This window comes from Tupaia chinensis, unplaced genomic scaffold (assembly GCF_000334495.1).
Source record: "Tupaia chinensis unplaced genomic scaffold, TupChi_1.0 Scaffold143922_1, whole genome shotgun sequence".
In the NCBI taxonomy this organism is placed as follows: domain Eukaryota; kingdom Metazoa; phylum Chordata; class Mammalia; order Scandentia; family Tupaiidae; genus Tupaia; species Tupaia belangeri.
Window position 1 is genome coordinate 67,283 of NW_006203773.1, and position 23,526 is coordinate 90,808.

General features: G+C 34.5%; 1 protein-coding gene across 1 annotated transcript in view; it reads left to right on the forward strand.

Moving 5' to 3' along the window:
• Window positions 1-23,526, forward strand: part of LOC102480692 (highly divergent homeobox-like) — an 89,002-nt gene that overhangs the window by 39,874 nt on the left and 25,602 nt on the right. The window contains exons 2-4 of the mRNA XM_006165493.3: window positions 8,964-9,152; window positions 9,579-9,725; window positions 22,975-23,170. Of these exons, the coding sequence (XP_006165555.1) occupies window positions 8,964-9,152; window positions 9,579-9,725; window positions 22,975-23,170 (532 nt within the window). The remainder of the gene's footprint in view (window positions 1-8,963; window positions 9,153-9,578; window positions 9,726-22,974; window positions 23,171-23,526) is intronic.

The following is a 23,526-nucleotide window of genomic DNA, read 5'->3' on the forward strand; positions in this document are numbered from 1 at the left end:
TGGGGTATATAAAATTTGTCAAACTCATATTATCAGAGAGTAGAAAAGTGGTTGCCAGGAGTCAGGGGAGGGAGAAATGGGAGGTTTTTTTCATAAGTATAAAATTTCAGTTTTACAAAATGAAGGAGCAAGACAATTCCTCTTCTCCATTTCTCCATACTGATGGGCTATGAGGCATGCACACACATGTGCCTGGCATGTTTTTAAAGCTACCAAATTCATAATTCAGACTACATGGTCAGCCATGTGGGATCTGGCTACTTTAGCCACCAAGCCATGGGACTGGCCCAGTTAACATATTGTTCACTTAAAATGTTGTAAGGTTGATCTCATGTTAATTGTTCTTACCACACACACAAAGACTGGAGAATATCCATATGTGATGATATAGGAAGATCTATAAAATATATTACTAAGTAGAAATTTAAATTTATAGTATCAATTCATTCTTTTTGAGTATATGCATTTTTGTCCTGGAAACTTACTGAAAAAACTAGTGACAGTGGTTGACTTTGGTGTATGGACTAGGTTTACAAGTAAGAGAGAGAAATAAACACTGCAGTTTATTTTATGCCTTTCTGATTTTATGACTAGTTTTTATATTGAGTACTTTATTGCTTTTATTTTTAAAATAAAAGTAAAGTTGTGTGAACTCTGTTATTACGTAATATAGTGGATAGATTAACAAACTTTCATAAATCTGAAATCTCAACAGCATGGATGAATGTTATCTGGACTAATAATCTGGATAGGGCATGACTGAGGAATTGAGGAAAAAATTAGTTGTGTTGGAAATTTGTAATAGTTATTATTCCAAAGGACTTTCATCTAAGTACAAATATATTGTTAAGTTTTACATTTAATTAAAATACGAGAGCTCTTCAAAAAGTTGATAGAAAATGAGTATTATGGAAAAACTATGCATGGATTTCAATTTATTTTTGCTCCAAAATAAACTTGGACTTTAGTTAAGTGTTTCCACTTATTTTTGAAGTCTCTACATACATAACTAAAACAGAAAACTCTGCACCCTAATATCAGAGTTTTGTAACATAGAGTTATTTTAAAAAGAAAATCAAAGAACCAAATTTCTAGAAGTGCCTTTGAGGCTGGTGAAAAAGCCAGATATTTGTCTATTGCATTACAATATAAACTGAGTGAAGTCAACACCCTCATCTGGTTACTTGGGCTGTCTCAGCTTTCACCTAGATTGTCTGTTACTAGATTGTTATTTTCTTGGTAAAATTGAGAAGAGAATTATTTGTCTCCTTTACTGAGATAGATTTTTGGCTTTAGGATGCCTTGTATAATAAAAGTGTCATGAGAGTCTAATATAAAGACAAAACTGACTTCAATTTCAGGCTTCCTTAGGGAAGAATTCACCTTTTCTTTTAAATGTCCACTTTGTTTTCCTTCTCTAAGCATGTAGTCACAATTTTAATGCTAATTAATTTTTATTACCTTATTAATTTTTTTAGTTACAACATGCTCTCAGAAGCTTTAAAAATAACTATTGTTCCCCTGTAAGCCTCTGCTTAGTAGGCATTGTCATAATATGTCACCTTTAGTATTGCTAATGCTAAGACTTCAGCACATTTCTAGCAAATCAAATCAGGTTTTATTTAGTTCAATATAAGAGATGAATCAGCTTTGGATGTCCTCTAAATGAATTACAAATTAATTGGCTGAGAGTGTTCACTGTTCTGTTTATTACCCCTTCCATTATGACAGTAATGTGGGTTAGTTTGCACTAGAGAATTTTGTACAATGGAAAATTATGGGAGTATTTATACTGTTATGATGAATTATTCAAATCTACCTTGAACCTTACTATTTATTTTGCTTTCTGTTTTATTTTGAGGATCTTATCTCTTCAGTTATTGTTCAATCAGTGTAGCATCAACACACCTAATATGATATTTTATGTTGTATAAAAATTAAGGATTTTCTTGATTAAAAAATAATAATCTTGTTTTGATTCATTTATTGGGAAAATGAAATTTAGTATTAGTATTTACAATAAATATTATTTATCATAGAAAAGTTGATAGAAAATGAGTATTATGGAAAAACTATGCATGGATTTCAATTTATTTTTGCTCCAAAATAAACTTGGACTTTAGTTAAGTGTTTCCACTTATTTTTGAAGTCTCTACATACATAACTAAAACAGAAAACTCTGCACCCTAATATCAGAGTTTTGTAACATAGAGTTATTTTAAAAAGAAAATCAAAGAACCAAATTTCTAGAAGTGCCTTTGAGGCTGGTGAAAAAGCCAGATATTTGTCTATTGCATTACAATATAAACTGAGTGAAGTCAACACCCTCATCTGGTTACTTGGGCTGTCTCAGCTTTCACCTAGATTGTCTGTTACTAGATTGTTATTTTCTTGGTAAAATTGAGAAGAGAATTATTTGTCTCCTTTACTGAGATAGATTTTTGGCTTTAGGATGCCTTGTATAATAAAAGTGTCATGAGAGTCTAATATAAAGACAAAACTGACTTCAATTTCAGGCTTCCTTAGGGAAGAATTCACCTTTTCTTTTAAATGTCCACTTTGTTTTCCTTCTCTAAGCATGTAGTCACAATTTTAATGCTAATTAATTTTTATTACCTTATTAATTTTTTTAGTTACAACATGCTCTCAGAAGCTTTAAAAATAACTATTGTTCCCCTGTAAGCCTCTGCTTAGTAGGCATTGTCATAATATGTCACCTTTAGTATTGCTAATGCTAAGACTTCAGCACATTTCTAGCAAATCAAATCAGGTTTTATTTAGTTCAATATAAGAGATGAATCAGCTTTGGATGTCCTCTAAATGAATTACAAATTAATTGGCTGAGAGTGTTCACTGTTCTGTTTATTACCCCTTCCATTATGACAGTGATGTGGGTTAGTTTGCACTAGAGAATTTTGTACAATGGAAAATTATGGGAGTATTTATACTGTTATGATGAATTATTCAAATCTACCTTGAACCTTACTATTTATTTTGCTTTCTGTTTTATTTTGAGGATCTTATCTCTTCAGTTATTGTTCAATCAGTGTAGCATCAACACACCTAATATGATATTTTATGTTGTATAAAAATTAAGGATTTTCTTGATTAAAAAATAATAATCTTGTTTTGATTCATTTATTGGGAAAATGAAATTTAGTATTAGTATTTACAATAAATATTATTTATCATAGTTCTTTTAGACAAGGGGAACAGATTTTATGATAATGAAATTTATTAGCACACACGCACACAAATAACATATTTTTTATTAATATATACACTTTAATTATTCAATCTAGTTTTGGTAGTAAACCAAAAATTCATACACTGCCTTTTCTCCAATGGCTAAAATTACTTTCCAAAAGGTGGTAGATTTAAAACAAATAAATTTGTGCATTTTGTTCAATATTATATCAGTTTTAGTTATGGTGACTGTTTTTATTAAAATCATGTTTTATTTGTTGTTTATATTTTCCATTGTTACCTGAATCTAATTTAGGAGAGTATTCCATTTTAAAATTCAGGTAGACAAAATAATGTTTAAATCAACATGTGTCTAGGAAGTATTTGAGGTCTAGCCTCTATGAGGGACCAGACCATGTTATCTTAGGCAGAACTTTTTTCCTCATGCCATAATTTGCAGCATTTGCTGCCTACTCCCCCCAAAGGATTTCTTTCTCTTTCTCTTTCTCTTTCTTTCTCTCTCATAACAAACACACACACACACACACAGGATTTTGCAGGATACATATTTTTAATTAACTTCCATTTTTGGACTTTCTTAACACTTCTTCAGGTAATTAGAGGTATAATAGGGATAAAGCCACTAAAAAAATTACAGATATTTCTACTGTTATGATGAATTGGTCAAATCTACCTTGAACCTTACTATTTATTTTGCTTTCTGTTTTATTTTGAGGATCTTATCTCTTCAGTTATTGTTCAATCAGTGTAGCATGAACACACCCAATATGATATTTTATGTTGTATAAAAATTAAGGATTTTCTTGATTAAAAAATAATAATCTTGTTTTGATTCATTTATTGGGAAAATGAAATTTAGTATTAGTATTTACAATAAATATTATTTATCATAGTTCTTTTAGACAAGGGGAACAGATTTTATGATAATGAAATTTATTAGCACACATGCACACAAATAACATATTTTTTATTAATATATACACTTTAATTATTCAATCAAGTTTTGGTAGTAAACCAAAAATTCATACACTGCCTTTTCTCCAATGGCTAAAATTACTTTCCAAAAGGTGGTAGATTTAAAACAAATAAATTTGTGCATTTTGTTCAATATTATATCAGTTTTAGTTATGGTGACTGTTTTTATTAAAATCATGTTTTATTTGTTGTTTATATTTTCCATTGTTACCTGAATCTAATTTAGGAGAGTATTCCATTTTAAAATTCAGGTAGACAGAAAAATGTTTAAATCTCTAGGAAGTATTTGAGGTCTAGCCTCTATGAGGGACCAGACCATGTTATCTTAGGCAGAACTTTTTTCCTCATGCCATAATTTGCAGCATTTGCTGCCTACTCCCCCCAAAGGATTTCTTTCTCTTTCTCTTTCTCTTTCTTTCTCTCTCATAACAAACACACACACACACACACAGGATTTTGCAGGATACATATTTTTAATTAACTTCCATTTTTGGACTTTCTTAACACTTCTTCAGGTAATTAGAGGTATAATAGGGATAAAGCCACTAAAAAAATTACAGATATTTCTATTTCTAGTTCTGCCATGGACTCTCTGTGTCCTGTTGAGTAAGCCCTTTGACTTTCTTTTCTTGGTGCCTTATCAGAATAGTAAAGATAATTATTCTATATTTTTAGTTTACTTCCTAGTGATTTATTTAGGATTCATTGAATTCACCATGTCCAGAAACACAGTGAATGGAGATTGAAGAACAGAGAGATGAGATAAAAGAAAAAGAAAACAGAGAAAGGGAATAAACAACAACAACCATCAGGAAACAGAGAAAAAAAGAAAAAAATTTTAAAAAAAGCTAAAAAAATGATTTTTTTTTAAAAAAAGCAAAAAATTAGAAAACCAAGTGGTGCACAAGCATGCGCAAAATTACTAGTTCTCAGGAGCCATGAAGGTGTCTTCTTCATAAAAGGCCTGCCCCTTGCCTCTCCTAGGTGGGAGGGGGAGAGGGGTAATTAACAAGATAAAGGGAAAGGAGGGGCTGAAAACTGAGAAAATACTTCACCTTAAAAAATTTTAAAAAGGAAAAATTACCAAAAAATGAGAAGACAGAGAGAGAGGCAAAGAGAGACAGAGAGAAGGCTAGAGGGGCTCCCTACCACTCAAGTCTGTGGGCTGGAGGGTGAATTATCAGTAGAAAATCTTCATTTCTCTTTTTTCCCTGAAATCACTAGTTCTCAGTAGCCATGGAGGAGTCTTCTGAAGGGTTTCCCCTTGCCTCTCCACTTGAGTTTGTGGGTTGGAGGCTGAATTATCAGTAGAAAATCTCCATTTCTGTTTTTTCCCTGAAATCACTAGTTCTCAGGAGCCATGAAGGTGTCTTCTCTCAGTTTTTCTTGATTGGGCTTCCTAGCGGTTTGCGAATTTTGTTTATTGGTAACAAAACAACTCTTTGTTTATTAATGTTTTGTATAGTTCTTTTATTCTCTATTTCATTTATTTCTGTCCTGATCTTTATTATCTTTGCCTTCTGCTCTTTTGTGGGTACTTTTGTTCTATCTTTACCAGTTCTTTGAATTGCATTTTTAGGTTATCTGACATCTTTCTTTCTTTTATTTTCTTTTTTTTTTTTGATTACTAGTTGTTATAAATTTTCTTCTTATGACTGCTTTCACTGTGTCCCAGTGATTATGAAGAGTCATGTGGTCATTATCATTTATTTTTTTCTGATAGATTTTTGCTCTAGGGCGTGTGTGCTCACTAGAAAGACAGAGATGCAGAAAGTGAGAAATCACTCCCTTACCCCATGGGAGATGGCCATGCTGCAATGCCTTCTCCTCCAGTCTCCCCTCAGGATTTTGGGCGCTCGCACACATATCCTCAGCATGAGTTTTAAGCCACCAGATCTGGTCAACTATGTGAGAATACAGCAATGTAATCATTATGCCATCTGCTGGTCCTGCATTGGTTTTAATAAATCTTTTAATTCCAGAATTAATTTCTTTAGTAGTTTTGAAGTAATTCAGGAGTAGATTGCTTAGTTTTCATGTTATGTATTTTCAAAGGCTCTTTCTATAGTTGATTTTAAGTTAAATTCCATTGTGATCTGAAATGATACTAGATATAATTTCTATACTTAATAATGTGTAAAGACTTGTTTTGTGCCCTATCATGTTGTTGATCTTCAAAAATGTTACATATGGAAATGAGAAAACTGTGTATTTTGTCACCGTTGAGTGAAATGTTCTATAAATGTTCTGTCGGATTAATTTAGGTCATAGTATCATTTAGTTCATGTGTCTTTTGTTTATTTTTTGTCTAGATGACCTGTCTGGTGGTGACAGTGGGGTGTTAAATCCACAACAGTGTGTTGCAGTCTATCTCTCCCTTTAGATCTTGCAGTCTTTCTATTACATGTTTGGTTGTCCTGGTGTTGGGTGCATAAATATTTATAATTATGTCTTCTTGCTAAATTAATTCTTTCAGTACTATGTAGTGTCCTTCATTGTCTCCTTTTACAGTTTTTGTCCTTTTTAAAAGAAATATCTTTTTAATTTTATTTGTCATTATTATTATTCTTTTTCAGTTTGTAAAAAGTTCCAGAGAGAGAGAGAGAAAGAAAGTGAGAACACAAGCTGCCAGGTCCAGGACTTGAACTGTGGTCAGCCATGTGGGAGTCTAGAGCCTTAACCATAATGCCAACCTGCTGGTCACACAATTTTTATCTTGAAGTTTATTTTATCTCATATTACTGCAACCCCACCTATTTTTGTTTTCTGTTAACATGAAAGGACTTTTTAAAGCCTTTCACTTTCAGTCTGTGTATGTCTGTATAAGTGAGGCATATTTCTTCTAAGCAGCATATAGAAGGCTCCTTTTTTTGTCTATTCAGTCAATATGTGTCTTTCAATTGGACAATTTAATTTATTAACATTCAGCATTATTATTGATATTTGTGTACTTATCCCTGCCATTCCGTTAGTCATTTTCTTAGTTGTTTTGAATTCTCTTATTTCCATTTGTCTCCCTTTTGTTTTCCTAATGGAGTATTCACTTAAGTATTTCTTGAATAGATGGTCAAGTGTTGGTTAAATTCTTTCAGTTTTTGTTTATCTGAAATGATTTTATTTTGCCTTTCCATTTGAGGGAAAATCTTTCCTAGTGTAGTATATTTTACTGATTTTTTTTCTTTCAGAATTTTAAATACATCATCTCATTTTTACCTTTCCTGCATTGATTCAGTTGAGAGGTTTGAAATTAGTATGATGGGGTAACCTTTGTAAATAACTTAACAATTCTCTTGTTGTTTTTATAATATTGTCTTTCTCTTTGATTTTTACTGATTTGGTTATGATGTGCCATGAAGAGGATCTTCTTTTGTTGAATCAATTTAATGTTCTTTGTATTTCCTAAATCTTGATTTCTATGTGTCTCTGTAGATTCTGAAAGTTTCCAGGCAATGTTTCATGAGAGAGGTTTTTCTATGCTTTTGGCCATGTCTTTGTTTTCTAAAATACACATTATATGGATATTTGACCACTTAATGGTGTCTAGAATTTCCAATATGTTGGTATTCTTTTCTTTGCTTCTTTCTTTTTTTCTTTTTTTTAGAGAGATTTTTGCTATAGGGTACATGCGCTTACCAAAGAGACAGAAAGCAAGAAATCCCCCAGGTGGGATGGCAATACCATGATCCCTTCTCCATTCTCCTCTTGGAATCTTGGGCACATACCCACATGAGTCCAGCATGAGTTTCAAGTCACCAGGTCCAGGACTCAAACTGCATTCAAATTTGTGGGAGTCCAAAAATGTAACCACTATACCATCTGCTGGTCTCAACTTGTCGAGACTCAAAGCATGTAGTTGGCCATATGGGATGCAGTCACCTTAACCTTCATGTTGCCTGCAGACACTTTTTTATTATTATTTTATTTGGTAGCTTGGATTAAATTGGAGATTTTGTCTTCATTGTCAAAGATTCTTTCTTCCATGTTGTCTAATCTGCTGTTTATACTTTCTAGGAAGATTTTGGTTCTTCCTTCTTCACCTCCAGAATTTCTATTTTATTCTTTTTAGGGTGTCTATATTTTTGTAGAATTCCTCCTTCATGTCATGGAAAGATTTTATCTTGTCCTCCAATTGATTGTCTATTTTCTACTGCAGCTCAGCAAGTTTTGTTACAACAAATACTCTCAATTCTTTTTCTGACACTTCTGTAATTTCTTGTTTTATCCATTGTTGGTGAGAAGTTATTGTGTTCCTTTGGAGTAGAGATATTTTCTTGTTTACTTCTATGTCTCCTGTCCCTACATTGACTTTTAGGCATCTGATGAAGTACTCCTTTGTAATTCATAGAGTAGGTTCTATAGTGCTGGAAATGGCAAAGTGACTCATGAGGAGCTGGTGACTCACCACATCTTCTGGATCATAACAGTGTTTGTATAGCCTGTATGTGAGACAGTTTGGGGAGGTCAAGAAGAACTGTCCTGTGGGTGGTCTAGTGGAGTAGATAACCATTCCCTTGGGCTTAAAAGTCTGATAGGAGTGAGAATGCAGGCATGCCCTAACAGTCAAACAGGGTAAAGTCCAAATTACTCACTCTCTGTTGGGTTGAGGTGCTCTGTTTTGTATCCTCTAGGCTGTTGAGACTGTTGTAAACAGAGCTCCACCTGCTGGTCGGCTTGCAGGATGGTGTAGCTCTCTTGCCAGGTAGGGGTGGGGATGGAGTGGGAGGTCCAATTTTTTCCTCTTGAAGCTGTTTGTTCTTGCACTTTTCTTTTATATGTGATAGTTGCTAGCTCCATGCCAGTTTCCTTGTTTTTCTGTGGGTGGAAGAGCTGGAATCCACAGCGAGAGTCTGGGGCTCAAAGTTTCAGTGGAGCGTTTTTATTGGTTTTCTCTTTTGGATGGGGAGCTTGGAGTGGGAGAATCCTCCAAGCCTCATCAGCATCAAGCAGCTGACTCCTCTATATTTGTTCAAGTAGAAATAATGCATGCCAGAAATTCTCTCCAACTTCCTCCTGTCCCACAAGGGTCCTGCCTGGTACGTCTCTCTGTAGGGACTACTTGCAAGCAGTGGTTACACTGCAGATACTTGTGGGCCATGGGGGCAGCAGTAGTCATTACTCTCCTGAGTCTGCAGCCATGTTACCCTGAATCACCCCAACGCCATGTCCTGATGTGGCAGGGGGCTGACCCAGGGAGTAAGACCATAAGGTAGTATCCATGGGACTGGAAGGTGATGCAGGTGACAGCAGGGGCCAGCAAAAATGCTCATTTTTAGAATGTGGGAAGACAGTACAATTATGAAATGAATTTCATTGTTATTGTGTGTAGAAAGTAACCTTACACATCTCACCATGATGATCTTCTATAACATTCTAATTCTTAAAAATGTGTTTCTCAGCTACAGGACCGCACTCAGTTCAGTGACCGAGACTTAGCCACTCTTAAGAAGTACTGGGACAATGGCATGACCAGCCTGGGTTCTGTTTGTAGAGAGAAAATTGAAGCTGTTGCAACTGAACTAAATGTTGACTGTGAAATAGTTCGGGTAAGCTATTTTCAATAATTTTTGTGCTATAGATCATGACTGGAATAAATGAAAACTTAAAAAACTTGTATAAAATACTGCAAAGAATACTGCCATTAAAGTGGAACAGTAACCCACAGAATGGAAAATAATACTTTCAAATTATGTATCTGGTAAGGAAATTGTACCCAGAGCATGTAAAGAACATGTACAATTTGAGCCAGCAGGTGGCGTGGAGTTTAAAATGATTGGATTCTCGGGAACCAGCAGTTAGCGTAATGGCTATGTCGCTGGACTCCCATGTAGTCGACCGCGGTTCCTGTCCTGGACCCAGTGGCTTAAAACTCACACCGGGCACGTGTGCGTGCGTGCCCAAGATCCCGAGAGGAGAATGGAGGAGAAGGGATTGCGGCGTGACCATCCCCCCTGGGGGGTGATTTCTTGCTTTCTGTCTCTATGTCTCTCTCTGTCTGTCTGGCGAGCGCATGCGCCCTACAGTGAAAATCTCTCCAAAAAAAGAAAAAAAAATGATTGAATTCTGTGTGATTGACTAACCGAGCACTTGAAGCCCTGGACCTGATGGCTTGAAAAACATTCTGGGCATATCTTTGTTGTGTGTCCAGAGTCCTGAGAGGAAAATGAAGAAGAAGGGATTGTGGCATGGTCATCCACTCTAGAGGGTGACTTCTTTTCTCTCTCTCTGGCAAGTGCACATACTCTGCAGCAAATAAGAAAAGACAAAAAAGTACACATACAACTCAAAAATGGAAAAAGAAAATAACACAATTTTTAAGTAGACAAAGGATCTGAATAAACATTTCTCCAAAGAAAATATACAAATGGCCAATGATAACATAAAAAGATGTTCAACATCATTGTCATTATGGAAATGAAACTAAAACTATGAGATTCCACTTTGTATCCACTATGACAGCTGATTTAAAAAATATACATAATAAAATGTGTTAGATAAGATGTGGAGAAATTGAAACTCTCACACTGCTGGTGAGAATGTAAAATGTTTTAGTCACTTTCCAAAACTATTCTCAAAATGTTTAACATAGAGTTATCATATGACCCCAAAAGTCCACTTCTACATGTATATTCAAAAGAATGAAAAACATATGAAGAGACTTTAAAATTTTGTGGAAAAATGGAATTAAAGTACAAGTTTATTTTGCTGAAAAAAAATTGAAAATCATTTGTAGATTTTTTTAATAATACACATTTTCCATGAACTTTTTGAAGACTACGCCTACATTACTGTAAAAGGTGGCCAAAACCATTGATATTGGAAGCTATCACTCAGCCATCACTATGTGCAGAAAATCTTAATATGCAGAAAAAATATATATGTAGTTTTTTTCTTTTTTAAAATTAGTTAAAACTCTTACTAGGTGAAAAAATAGAGAACTGCCTGCTATCCTTTTGTTTCTAGTGATTTTCTAACATACCTTCATGCTGATGGCTCAGAAAATTTGAAGAGGTATGTGTCCAAAAAAGACTCTTCTGTAATATCTGATAAATTAGAGAGGAATATGTTTGTCATATAAATATATTCTTGAGATTTCAGGAAAAACTATTTAGATATTTTTAAGTCTAGTAGACCTTCTACTTACTCATCTTCAAAATGAACTTTGCCTCAGATATCGAGTTAATCAGTATTTGTGGTATAATTTGGAAATTTTAGACTTGTTTTTCCTTTGTTTTATACTTCTAAGAAGTCTTGGGAGCAAATTTGACATAATTTTCTTTTGACTTTATTGAGTATTTTTAATTATGTGCACAAATTTGTTTAACTTGAAATGTCATTGCCAAGTTAGTGCTATTATTTACTGACTTATTAATTTAGCAAAGACAAACTGAAAACCTGATGTGTGCCAGAATTCTTTCATTTCCCATGGGAAAAATACAGCTCTCTGAAGGAACTTGAATTTTAACATGACCAAATTTTGTAATTTATCTGACTCCGGTTATCTGTAAGTGGGGATAATCTGTCAGAAGGGCTTTTTTGAGGTATTATAATAATAACTTTGAACCACCATAAATCCTCAAAAATTTGCTCCCTTCTCATGTTGTTGCAATACAGTTTAATGCTTCCCCTTCCCATCTGTGTTTGAATTATAGTGGTCATATGTCGAAATGTACTCACATGGTCAAATATTTGTATTATGAACAACACACGTTTGAATGTTTGAAATACATTTTGCAAGACACATAAATTTCATGGAAAACAGGTACATGTTTTTCCATTTTAGATTTTATTTATTTTTAAAGAAGCATAGCTAGATTTAAAGTATCTTTAAATGGAATACTGTTTTCTAATTATACAGTAAAGTATTGTGTATTATGAACATTGATTCAAAGCTGGAGAGCAACTTGAGATCAAATTCAATTCATATATATTTATTCCCTTCTTTTCTAATGTATTTCCAGTTCTGCTACATCAGTGTATGCCTAATTATCTTTGATACTTCTTAAAAATATAGATCACCTTATCCTGAACCTAGGATTTGAAGGAAGGGCTGGAGAATCTATATCTTTCCATTCACACATAATTTTTTTAATTAATTTATTTATTTATTTTATTTGTTACAAGGCACATGTACCCACCAGAGAGAGAGATTGAGAGAGAAAGAGAAAGTGAGAAAGCAAGTTGCCAGGTTCAGGACTCAACCCGTGGTCTGCCATGTGGGACTCCAGCACCCCAACTCCCATGCCACCTACTAGCCCCTCACCCATAGTTCTTAAAATCAGGAAAATTTGGAAAAGAATTCACTACACTATGTCATTGTGGATAACTATTCTAGCTAGTTCTTTCTCCTTGTAACACTGGATCAAAATTTGTATTGTACATTTGCCTGCCCATTTGTTTACTGTCTATACCTCTACTGGATTATAAATTTAATTTCCATGGGAACATAGACCATAACCATTATATTCACCACAGTATCCCCAGCACCAGAAGAATGCTTGGTACATAGTAGATGCTTAGTGGCTTGCTTTCTTACTTTCCTTTTCTCTCTCCTCTCTCTCTTCTCTCTCTCTATCTCTCATCAAATTAAAAATAATGATAAATAAATAAATAATTCTTCTTTAAAAAGTAGGGGTGTTTAATTTGAAACAGGAACAAATTATGTTTCACATATTTGATAACTGGAATGTAGAAAGAGAGTTTGAGGGTAAGAAGATAAGGATTAAAGAACTGGAAATAATGCCTAAAAGAAATAAGACAATATTGATTAAGTTTAAGAAACATCATTTTTTTGGGGGGGAAAAAAAGTCCAGGTCCAGCCCCATAACCTAGTAGTTAAGGAAGCCATATCCTATATAACTGATCAAGGTTCAAATCTTGGCTCCAGTGGCTTGAAAAACAGTGAGGCCTGGGCTGGCATGTCCAAAGTCCCAAAAGGAAAGAGAAATGGAAAAGAAGGGATTATAGCGTGACCATGCCCTATTAGGGGATGCTTTCTCTCTTTATCTTTCTGGTGAGTATATGTGCCCTCTGGCAATTAAAAAAAACTGTCCAAAAACTGAACTGGAGAGCCTTGCAAGAGCATTGTTTTCTATATTTCAAAAGTTTTCTTGCAAAGACTAGATCATAGGCTTAGATGGTTCCCATTCATATTGGTAAGAGCTATCTACTTTACTCAGCCTACCTATTCAAATGCTAATCTCTAAAAAACACATTGGACACATCTAGAAATAATATTTTACCAGCTATCTGAAAATGCCTTAGTTTGTTAACTTGACACCTATAATTATCTGTTCTAGGGTGATATAACAAAATACCATAGATCGGTTAACTTATAAACAAAAGACATTTATTTCTCATAGTTCTAGAGGCTGAAAAGTCTAAGATAAAGGTGCTAGAATAATTTGTATAGAGTAAGGACTCACTTCCTTAATGACTGTCCTCATTGTGACTTTACATGCTGGAAGGGAAGAAGTATGTTTCTGATGACTCTTGTACAAAAGCACTATCCCTATTCTTGAGACATCTGCCCTCATGGTCTAATCACCTCCCAAAGGCCTCACTTAATATTGCCACCTTGGGGATTCCAATATATTAACTTGGAGAGAACACAAATACGGAGACCATAGCAGCCTCTGTACTACTTCTATCTTCTATAATTCTATACACATGTATAAGAAACAATTAGCATTGTTTTTATGTATTGAATTATTTTTCCAGTGCCTTGCAGTTTTGAGGTATATCCAAAGAGGAAGCATTTTTACCTTAGTATAAAATCTCACATACTTTCAGTATTCACATCCCATATTATTTTACCTTTGTCATTGTACATTCTATTATCACTCATTCCTCTCAAGAAGGGTGCAAAAGATGTTGAAGACAGAAACTTCATTTCTGCCATTCTTTTTTTCTTCTCTTTTTCCTATCTTTATGACCTAAACAAACTAAGAAAATCCTGGAGAGACTAGTATCTTCTTTTTTCTGCCCATACCACCATTTTTACATGCATCGGTGGCTAGGATTATTTTACAAGACAAGCTTATGCATTTACAATTTGATAAGCATTAGCATTAACAAATAGAAAATAGAGAAAGTACTTGTTAATTTAAAGGTGCTTTCATAAGAACCTACCATTCTTTACTTTTTCTGAAGTCTAGCAGTACACTTTTAATGAAACAATGTAATGGAATATTGAAATGGAACCTTGCTCTTTAAACTACTATTTCTCCTATGGGAGAAGTTAGTGAAGATAGGAAAATTAATATCCATAAATATCTTTTTACTAAGTAATTTCACCTGAGAGGCTACAAAACAATTCATGTATTTCAGACTTCACATTTAGAATACAATTCGAATCCATCTAAGATACTACAGTTTCTGAACTTGAAGGAAAAATGTCCCCCAACAAATATGAAGAAGAATTACTCATCTTGGACTAGCTGAATAGTTCTGTTTTTGTTTTGCATATATTTTAAAAATCTTACCAAGTATAAAGTTAACTTCATCTCTGTCTTTTATTTGAAAGAATATCTAAAGTGAGTTTGTATTTATGTAGGCCTTGCTATATTTGGAGATTTTATCACTTCTCTCCCAATAACTGAAAGAGTTATTGTGGAGAAAAACATTAAGAAACAATGCTAAGGGACTGAAAACCAGAATACACAGAGAACTCAAGCAGGTTACACGAAGAAAAATGAACAAATTAAAAGATGAGAAAATGAGCTCAACAAACAGCTCTCCAAGGAAGACATACAAAGAGCCAAAAGCATATGGAAAAAAAAATGCTCAACATCTTTCATCATAAAGGAGATGCAGATCAAAACCACAATGAGATACCATCTAACTCCAGTCAGAATGACAAAGGTTAAAAAAAAAATGATAAGTGCTGACGAGGTTGTGGTGAAAGGGGAACTCTCCTACACTGCTTGTGGGAATGTAAATTAGTCCAGACACTGTGGAGTACAATATGGAGGTTCCTCAAAGACCTACAAATGGAACTACCATATGATCCAGCAGTTCCACTCCTAGGTATCTACCCAAAGGACAGGAGAACATTCCATTGGAAAAGTGCTTGCACATCTATGTTTATTGTGGCATTATTCACAATTCCTAAGACATGGAAACAATCCAAATGTCCATCAACAGATGAATGGATTTTAAAAATGGGGCACATATATTCTATGGAATACTACTCAGCCATAAAAAGCAACAACATCCTGGCTTTTGATATAAAATGGATGAATATGGAAGATTGACTACTGAGTAAAGCAAGCCAGGCTATGAAAGAGAGACACTATATATCAGCACTTAATATACTAATGACTGTCTGCACTCTATGGTGGAAACTGAAAGATGAAAGGACACAGAACCATGGAAAATGGTTACAGAAACTGGATACAGTGTGGGAAGAGGGTAGGTAAAGGGGAGAGTGTGAGGAAATAAATTAAAGAGGAAAATAGAGAGGCAAGACATTTATGGGACAAAGAAATGGATTATTTGTTGATGATAATGTGTATAGTATCCTCATCCGGACTGGTGTGAAATGTATTCATGTTGGGAAAATTCACTTTACAAGCTGAGTGATGTAAAGTGATTGAATGTATAAAATAAATTAAAATAAAATAAAAAAAGAAAAGAAAGTTATTTCTTGAAAAAACAAACAAACAAAAAAGCCAAGAGTTTCCTTAAGTTATCTACCAGTACTTTTATTTTGAAGTTGGGCAGTGAGGTGCCATCCACTTTATTCTTTTTGTGCAGTATTGTTTTGGTGATGTGGGGACTTTTATGACTCCAAATTTTAGTATTGCTTTTCTTTTCTCCATTAATATGTTTTTATTTAATATTACTATTTAATATTATTTTTCTACAGTAATATAAATAAATGGAGAATGGCACTGGCAAAAAAGAAATTAAAACAAACTCTGTTAGTAAGAAAAAAAATGGGCTCATCCTGTAGCTCAGGAGTTAAGCACTGCATATACGGAGTCAGATCCCGTGTGGCCAACCACATCTCAAATCCCAGCCACAGTGCCTTCAAAAACACACTGGGCATGTGAGTGTGTGCCCCAAATCCTGACAGAATGAATATATGGAGGAAAAAGAATTGTGACATGACCATTTTCCATTGAGTGGTGCTTTCTCTCTCTCCCTCCCTCCTCCTCTCTCTCTCTCCTCTCTCTTTCACTCATGAACTCGTGTGTTCTCTGACAAATTTAAAAAAAAAATAGGAATATAGAATAACACCAAAACCCTCAATCAATGGATTTAATTGAACTTTATAGAACATACAACCCAATTATAATAGAATACACATTTTTTCAAATGTCTATGGAACATATAACAAGAAATACCATATCTTGAGTCATAAAACAAACCTCAAAATTTTTGAAAAGAAGTAATATAGAATATGTTCCTGACCACAACTGAATCAAAATAGAAATCAATTACATTAAAAAAGGCAGGAAAATCTCCAAGCTACACAAAATAAAATAATCCATGGATCAAAGTGTAAGTCTCAAAGGAATAAAACTATACCAGACATGGTTTCTGGTCTGGCATATGAGGAGCTTGGAAGTCCTCATTCCATTTGAACAATAAGCAAAAAGCTAAACAAAAATAAAACTAACTTTTTTTTAAGTTATCAAATAAGGTGATTGGGAAAACCACTGCCCTCAAATTTACAGAAACAGGTGCCTGCAGAGAATCACAAGTTAATGGAGAAGTCCATGAGCATAAACCTCAATGGGAACCAGTAACAAGGTCGGAAAATCTAAACTGTAATTAATGAATTGCTGTAGGCTCAGTGTAGACAAATCTGGAAGTTAGAAACTCTAGGGGATCCAGTAATTGTGTGTATTTAGAAGGTTTCCTTTTATTTTATTTATTTATTTATTTACATTTAATCACATATCTTTACAGCGTACAACTTCAGTTTTTCCAGCACAAATACCATGCTTGTTAGCCAAGACAAAGCTATTACTCTATACCTTATTATCATCAGCAAATAGCTTCTCATTATTTTTGTTAATTAAGTATATTTTTGCTTGTTTTTCCATTCCCCTTTACCCTCTCTCCCTTCCATACTAAACTTTTTTTTCACATTTTTTCATTCACAAAATATTTTAAAATGAAAATATGGACAAGCTAGAATCTAGTGACAAGTGCACTGTAAGTTTCTTCTGAAACATTTTTTTTTTCTCTCCACTACCTCTTTTACTAAAGAGAGGTATAAACTAACTTATCTGCAAAAAAATTAGGTTAATCTCAATTTGGTCTGTTATTTACATAAAGCACCATAAGAATTCAATTTCTTTTTTTTTTTGGAGAGGTTTTCGCTATAGGGGGCGTGCGCTTGCCAAACAGACAGAGAGAGACATAGAGACCCGCAATCCCCTCTCCTCCATTCTCCTCTCGGGATCCTGGGCACGCACGCACACGCGCCCGGCATGAGTTTTAAGTCACCAGGTCCGGGACACAAACCGCGGTCGACTATGTGGGAGTCCAGCAACATAGCCATTACGCTAACTGCTGGTTCCCAAGAATTCAATTTCTGATGCTAGGCAAGAGATACTATTGTATTACTAAATTTATGCAAATAACCATTCTGTCACAAAATAAGAATGCTCACAAATATTTTCCAATTGCATAGGGGTCAGGAAGGGAGAAAAGTTTATATTTCAATTAGAAAAAGAAATTAACAAATTGCTGAACCTATCAACAACTGACAAGATAACCAAAATCCTTAGATCTAGAAGATGAAGCATAGAAGAAAATCAGTAATGTTTTAGGCAAAAGTCACAGAATCCTGTTTCACCAGTTCCATCTCATATAATGTCTCTTTTGTTCAATTTACGGTGTTACTGTGATATGATCTTTCCATTTAAACCATGGAAGTTAACATTCTACATTATTATTGTTATTTACAAACTTGTCCTTGCCATTAAGATGTCCTTTTTCTTGGTCATTTTTGTTCTCTTATTTCTGTCTCTTTAGTTTTCCTAGTATAGCACTCTCCCTTCAGAACTTCTCGAAGAGCTGGTATGGTGTAGGTAAATTCTGTTAGGTTTTGTTTATCTGAGAATTTTTTTGATCTTTTCTTCCTATATGAAGGATAATCTTACTGGATATAATATTCTTGGTTGAAATTGTTTTTCACTTAACACTTTGAATGCATTTTCCCATTCTTTCTTTGCTTGCATTGTTTCCAACAAGAGATCTGATGTTAGTCTGATGGAATCCTTTGAAAATAACTTGATGTTTCCCTCTTGCAAATTTTAGTATCTTGTCTCTGTGGTTTTCATCACTCTGGCTATGATGTGCCTTGGAAAAGATCTTCTTGGGTTGATTCTATGTGGACCTTTGAATTTCTTGGATCTGGATCTTTTAATGACTCTCTAGGTTTGGAAAGTTTTCTTCCAGGATTTCATAGAATAGATCATTAATGCCCTTATTAGTTTCTTCCCCTTCCGGTATCCATTATCCAGATGTTTGGGCATCTAATGCTATCTAGTATTACTCGTATATTATTCTCATTTTGGGGGATTATTTTCTCAGTCTTTTTGGTGAATTTTTCTACAACAGAGGTTCTGTTGTCTATATCTGAGGTTCAGTCTTTCATATGGTCTAAACTGCTTTTAATATTTTCTTTTTTTTAAAGAATTATTTTATTTTACTTTATTTATTTTAATTTGATCAAGGAGGGACAGAGAGAGAGAGAGAGATTGAGAGAGAGAGAGAGAGAAAGCAAGCCTCCAGGCCCAGTACTCGAACCGTGGTTGGCCATGTGGGAGTCCAGTGCCCTCAACCACCATGCCACCTGCTGGCTCCTGCTTTTAATATTTTCAAGGAAGGCTTTGATGTCCTGTGTTACAGTTTTCATCTCTAGTAGTTCCATTTGATTCATTTTTATGATGTCTATTTCCTCCTTCAGATTATGCAAGAGCTTTCTCACCTCTTGGAACTCATTGTATCTTTTCTCCTGCATCTTCTGAAGTTCTTTGTCTATCTTCTCTTCCATCTCTGTTAGCTTTGTCACTATGGATATTCTAAATTCTTTATCTGACATTTCCACGAGTTCCATTGTACTCTCTGTGGAAGAAGTAGGACTGTTCTTTCCCCTTGGAGAAGAGATATTTTCTTAGTTTCACATATTTCTTGTGCCTGTGCAGTGATTTCTGGTCATCTGATGGATTATATATTACTCCCTACTTTCTTGGAGTTAATTCTGAGTGTTAGAGGCATGCGGGAGGAGATGACCTGTAATATTTCTGCAATTCCGTTTCCCTGATGCTTACCAAGCAACGTGCACTTTTTTTTTTTGATAGAACCGGATATTACAAAGGCCTCACAGTTTTTAGGGAATAGATGCACCAGGGCTGAGCTGTGGGGTTTCAACTAAGAATTCAGAGACGGAGGCGATGATCCTCACTCTCGACAGCTCCGTGTTTCTCCCTGCTGCTCACTTTGTAGTCTCTCTTCTCTGATTTTTAGTCATTTGGTGGTATATTCACAGTTATCTAATTTGTTGGAAATTTCTGCTACTGTAAGCTCGTATGTTTAACTTTACTGTGAGGTACTTCTATGCCTATTTCTTCTCTACTACTGTGTTTTGCAACATGATATCTACAGAAAGAGATTTAAATTCAGATTTATAAAAATGAATTTCTCCCTTTCTCTGGCAGTTCAGTGGGGGTTGAGGTTTTCTATGACCCTAAATGTATTCAGATGTTTCACTACAGTTCACCTACACCTGTCAAGACAGTCAAAGTGTGGAAGTTGAGAAGCAAGGTGAGAAAGTCAACTAAAAGAAAAGGGAGAAAAAAAGGGAAAAGACCAAAACAAACACACACACACACACACACACACACACACACACAAATGAAAGGGGAACAAATTTCTTTCTTAAAAAAAGGGAAAAAAATGAAAACTGTGGTGCAAAGCGCCATGCAAAGGAGCAGAGCTGGGCCCACCTCAGATGCACATGAATTCTGAAATTAACAAGAGAAAGGAGAGGTCAGAGACAAGAATAGTAGTTACAGATTTTTTTAAAATTTATATATTTAAAAAGAAAAATTCCAGGGCCAGCAGGTGTTGTGGTGTTTAAGGGCACTGGATTCCCACATGGCTGACCATAGTTCTAGTCTCACTTTCCCCTCCCTCTCTGGTCAAATGAAAATAATAATAAGTAAAGTTAAATGAAAAAATAATTTACAAAAAAAAAAGTAAAGAAAAATTCTGAGAGAAAGGGAAAGGGAGAGAGACAGACAGAGACAGAGAGAAGACAGGTATTAGCCTATCTCGTTTCGCTAGGAGTTGGGCCGTAAGGAGAGCTTTGAGGCAGAGGTTCAGACTTTTCAGTTGAAGGGGTAGAGCTGGGCCCACCACAGATGCACATGGATTTTCACTTTACTAGGAGCTGGGCTGTGGGAATTCCCCTTTATGAGTTTTCCTTTTAGTTCCTTACCAGGTTCTCACAGTGAATATTTTCTCATGCTTCTGGCAGAAGGTAAGGAAAAGTAGTGATTAAAAGTATTCAAGAGCATTCTATTCTTCTTAACAAAGCTGCTAAAAGGAACAATTTTCAAGAGCTTTACTCATTGAGATTTTATCACAGCCTATCTATCCTGGGAAAAGGGAAATAACCTACTCCAGCTCTCTGTGGTCATCCTATTCCACCTAAGGTGAGAAATAAACTGAGAAGCACTTATGATGCTGATAGGTCAAAACAAAGACTCATTAAAAGACAGAGACCCCATAATAGGACTATATAATGCTTTCCTTTCTCCTAGAACTTACCACTCCAACTATAAAGGCCATTTACTGTAGTTTATTTTACATAGTACATCATGTTCTGCTTACAACAAAAAAATTATAAGGCATATGCTAACTGGAAAGAAACAATACACACAGTTTGAAGAGACTGAGAAAATATCAGAACCAGACTCAGATATGACAGGGATGTCAGATTTATTAGATTTGTAGGACAGCTTGTGGCACAGTGGTTAAGGTAAATGGTTCCCACATGGCCAACTGTGGCTAGCGCATGTACCCTATGGCAAAAACCTCTCTTAAATAATTAAATAAATAAATAAGTTAGAAAATGAAGAATGAATATAATATAAAGAGGAAAAGGAAGTAAATAGCAAGATATTAAACATCATTAGCTTTTAGTGAAATAAAAATTAATAACTCAGTGAACTGTCACTACTATGACAATAGCTAAAGTCAAATAACCTACTGCCTATCAGTATATATATATATTAAAATAACCTACTAACTTATCTGTGTGTGTGTGTGTATATATATAATACTAAATACTAGCAAGAATGCTGAGAATTGGATCTCTCATACATTGCTGATAAGGTTGTAAAATGAGACAGCTCCTCTGGAAAATGATTTGGAAGTTTTTTTATAAAACTTAGTATGTAAAGCCAGCAGGTGGTGTAGAGGTTAAAGCAGCAGGATCCCACATGGCCAACTGTGCAGTTCGAGTACTGGACCTAGTGGCTTAAAAATCACACTGGGCTTATGTACATGCTTAAAATCCCAAGAGGAGAATAGAGGACAAGTGATGTGGTTTGGCCATCCCCCAGGGAGTAATTACCCACTTTCCTTCTCTCATTCACTCTGTCTCCAGTGAGCACATGCATCCTGTAGCAAAAAAACTAAATAAATAAAAATAAAACTTAATATGTAATCATATGACTCAGAAATTGCATTCTTCTTTCTTTATCGTAAAGAAATAAAAACTTACATCTCTACTAAAACCTATACTTGACTCTTTGTAATAACTTTGTATCTAATAGCCAAAACTTAGAAACAAGTGTCTTTCAAAAGTTGAATGAGTAAACAAATTTTAGTAAATACATGTAATGGAATACTATGTAGCAATAAAAAGGAATGGACTATTGATACACACACTTGAATGACTCTCCAGGAAATTATGCTATTGAAAAATATGATTTCAAAAGGTTACATGATGTAGAGTCTATTTAAATATTCTTGGAAAAACACAGTTATAGAGGTGGAAAACTGATTATAGTGGTTGCCAGAGATCAGAGACAGTGGAAGAGAGAGGAAGAGAAATAGCCTGATAAAGAGAAACAGATTTATACACATAGTGTACAATATCAATTTCCTGTTTTTGATAAAATGCTATAATTATGCAAGATGTAAATTAGAGGAAATGGAGTGAAAAATACATAAAACCTATCTGAAATTTCTTGCAACTGATTTAGTTTCTGTGTCTAAATTTTATTCTAAGATTATTTCATCATGAAGAGTTTTAAAAAGTGGTTTTAAATACAATAAAATGAAATGTCAGAGTACTTAAAATACCAAGGTAACCATTATGGAGCCAAACAAGGTTAATATGGGCACATTTTCACCTAGGAAGTGCAGTACTGGATATAGAATGTGAGCTATAGTTGTAACTGTAATATCTGTATGTCTGGTTCCTTTGGCAAAAGAACCAATTTATTTTTCTTTGAAAGATTCAGTGAATTGTTTTCTCCAGAAACAAAACAAAACAAAGTAGAAACAGAAACAAAAGCAATCTATCATAAACTGCATGCTACCTGAAAGCCTAAATATTAGATACTAGCCTCTTTCTACTAATGAAATAGCTAAAAGTTAGTTATTTTTATACTGGATTATTGACATAAAATTTATATTATCCTCTGTACCTATTTATTCTTTTTAATCACATTTGATGCAACATACATTCATTACTTTAATGGCCAGAATTGCTAAGTGTTCTATATTTACAAAACTTTCTCTTCTAATTCTCTTATAAAGACGTGGATTGGGAATCGAAGAAGGAAATATCGTTTAATGGGGATTGAAGTTCCACCTCCAAGAGGAGGCCCTGCTGATTTCTCTGAACAGCCTGAATCTGGTTCTTTGTCTGCACTCACACCAGGAGAGGAGGCAGGAGAGGATAATGACAGAAATGATGAAGTGTCCATCTGTTTGTCTGAAGGAAGCTCTCAAGGTACTTTATATGTTGTACCTCCTAATAATAGCCTTTGTAAATCTGATGCATTTTTTACTTGCCTTTCAGCTCACTGCACTTCAAATCTAAAGTCTTCAAGACATTTGACCAAGTTTTTTAAAAGAAATTATTTAGTTTTAATGTCTCCACTTAAACGGTTTCCCATATAGACACATCACAAGGAACACTTATCTACTACAATAATAATCTCCCACATTTAGAAATGTAGACTATTACAGCAATCCATACATTATAATTAAGTAAATAATTATTTTTGTCTTATTGGCATCCTAGTCAGTTGAGGTTAGAACATTATAAATTCACTGCAATGAAACTCAGAATGGTATAATGTGTTG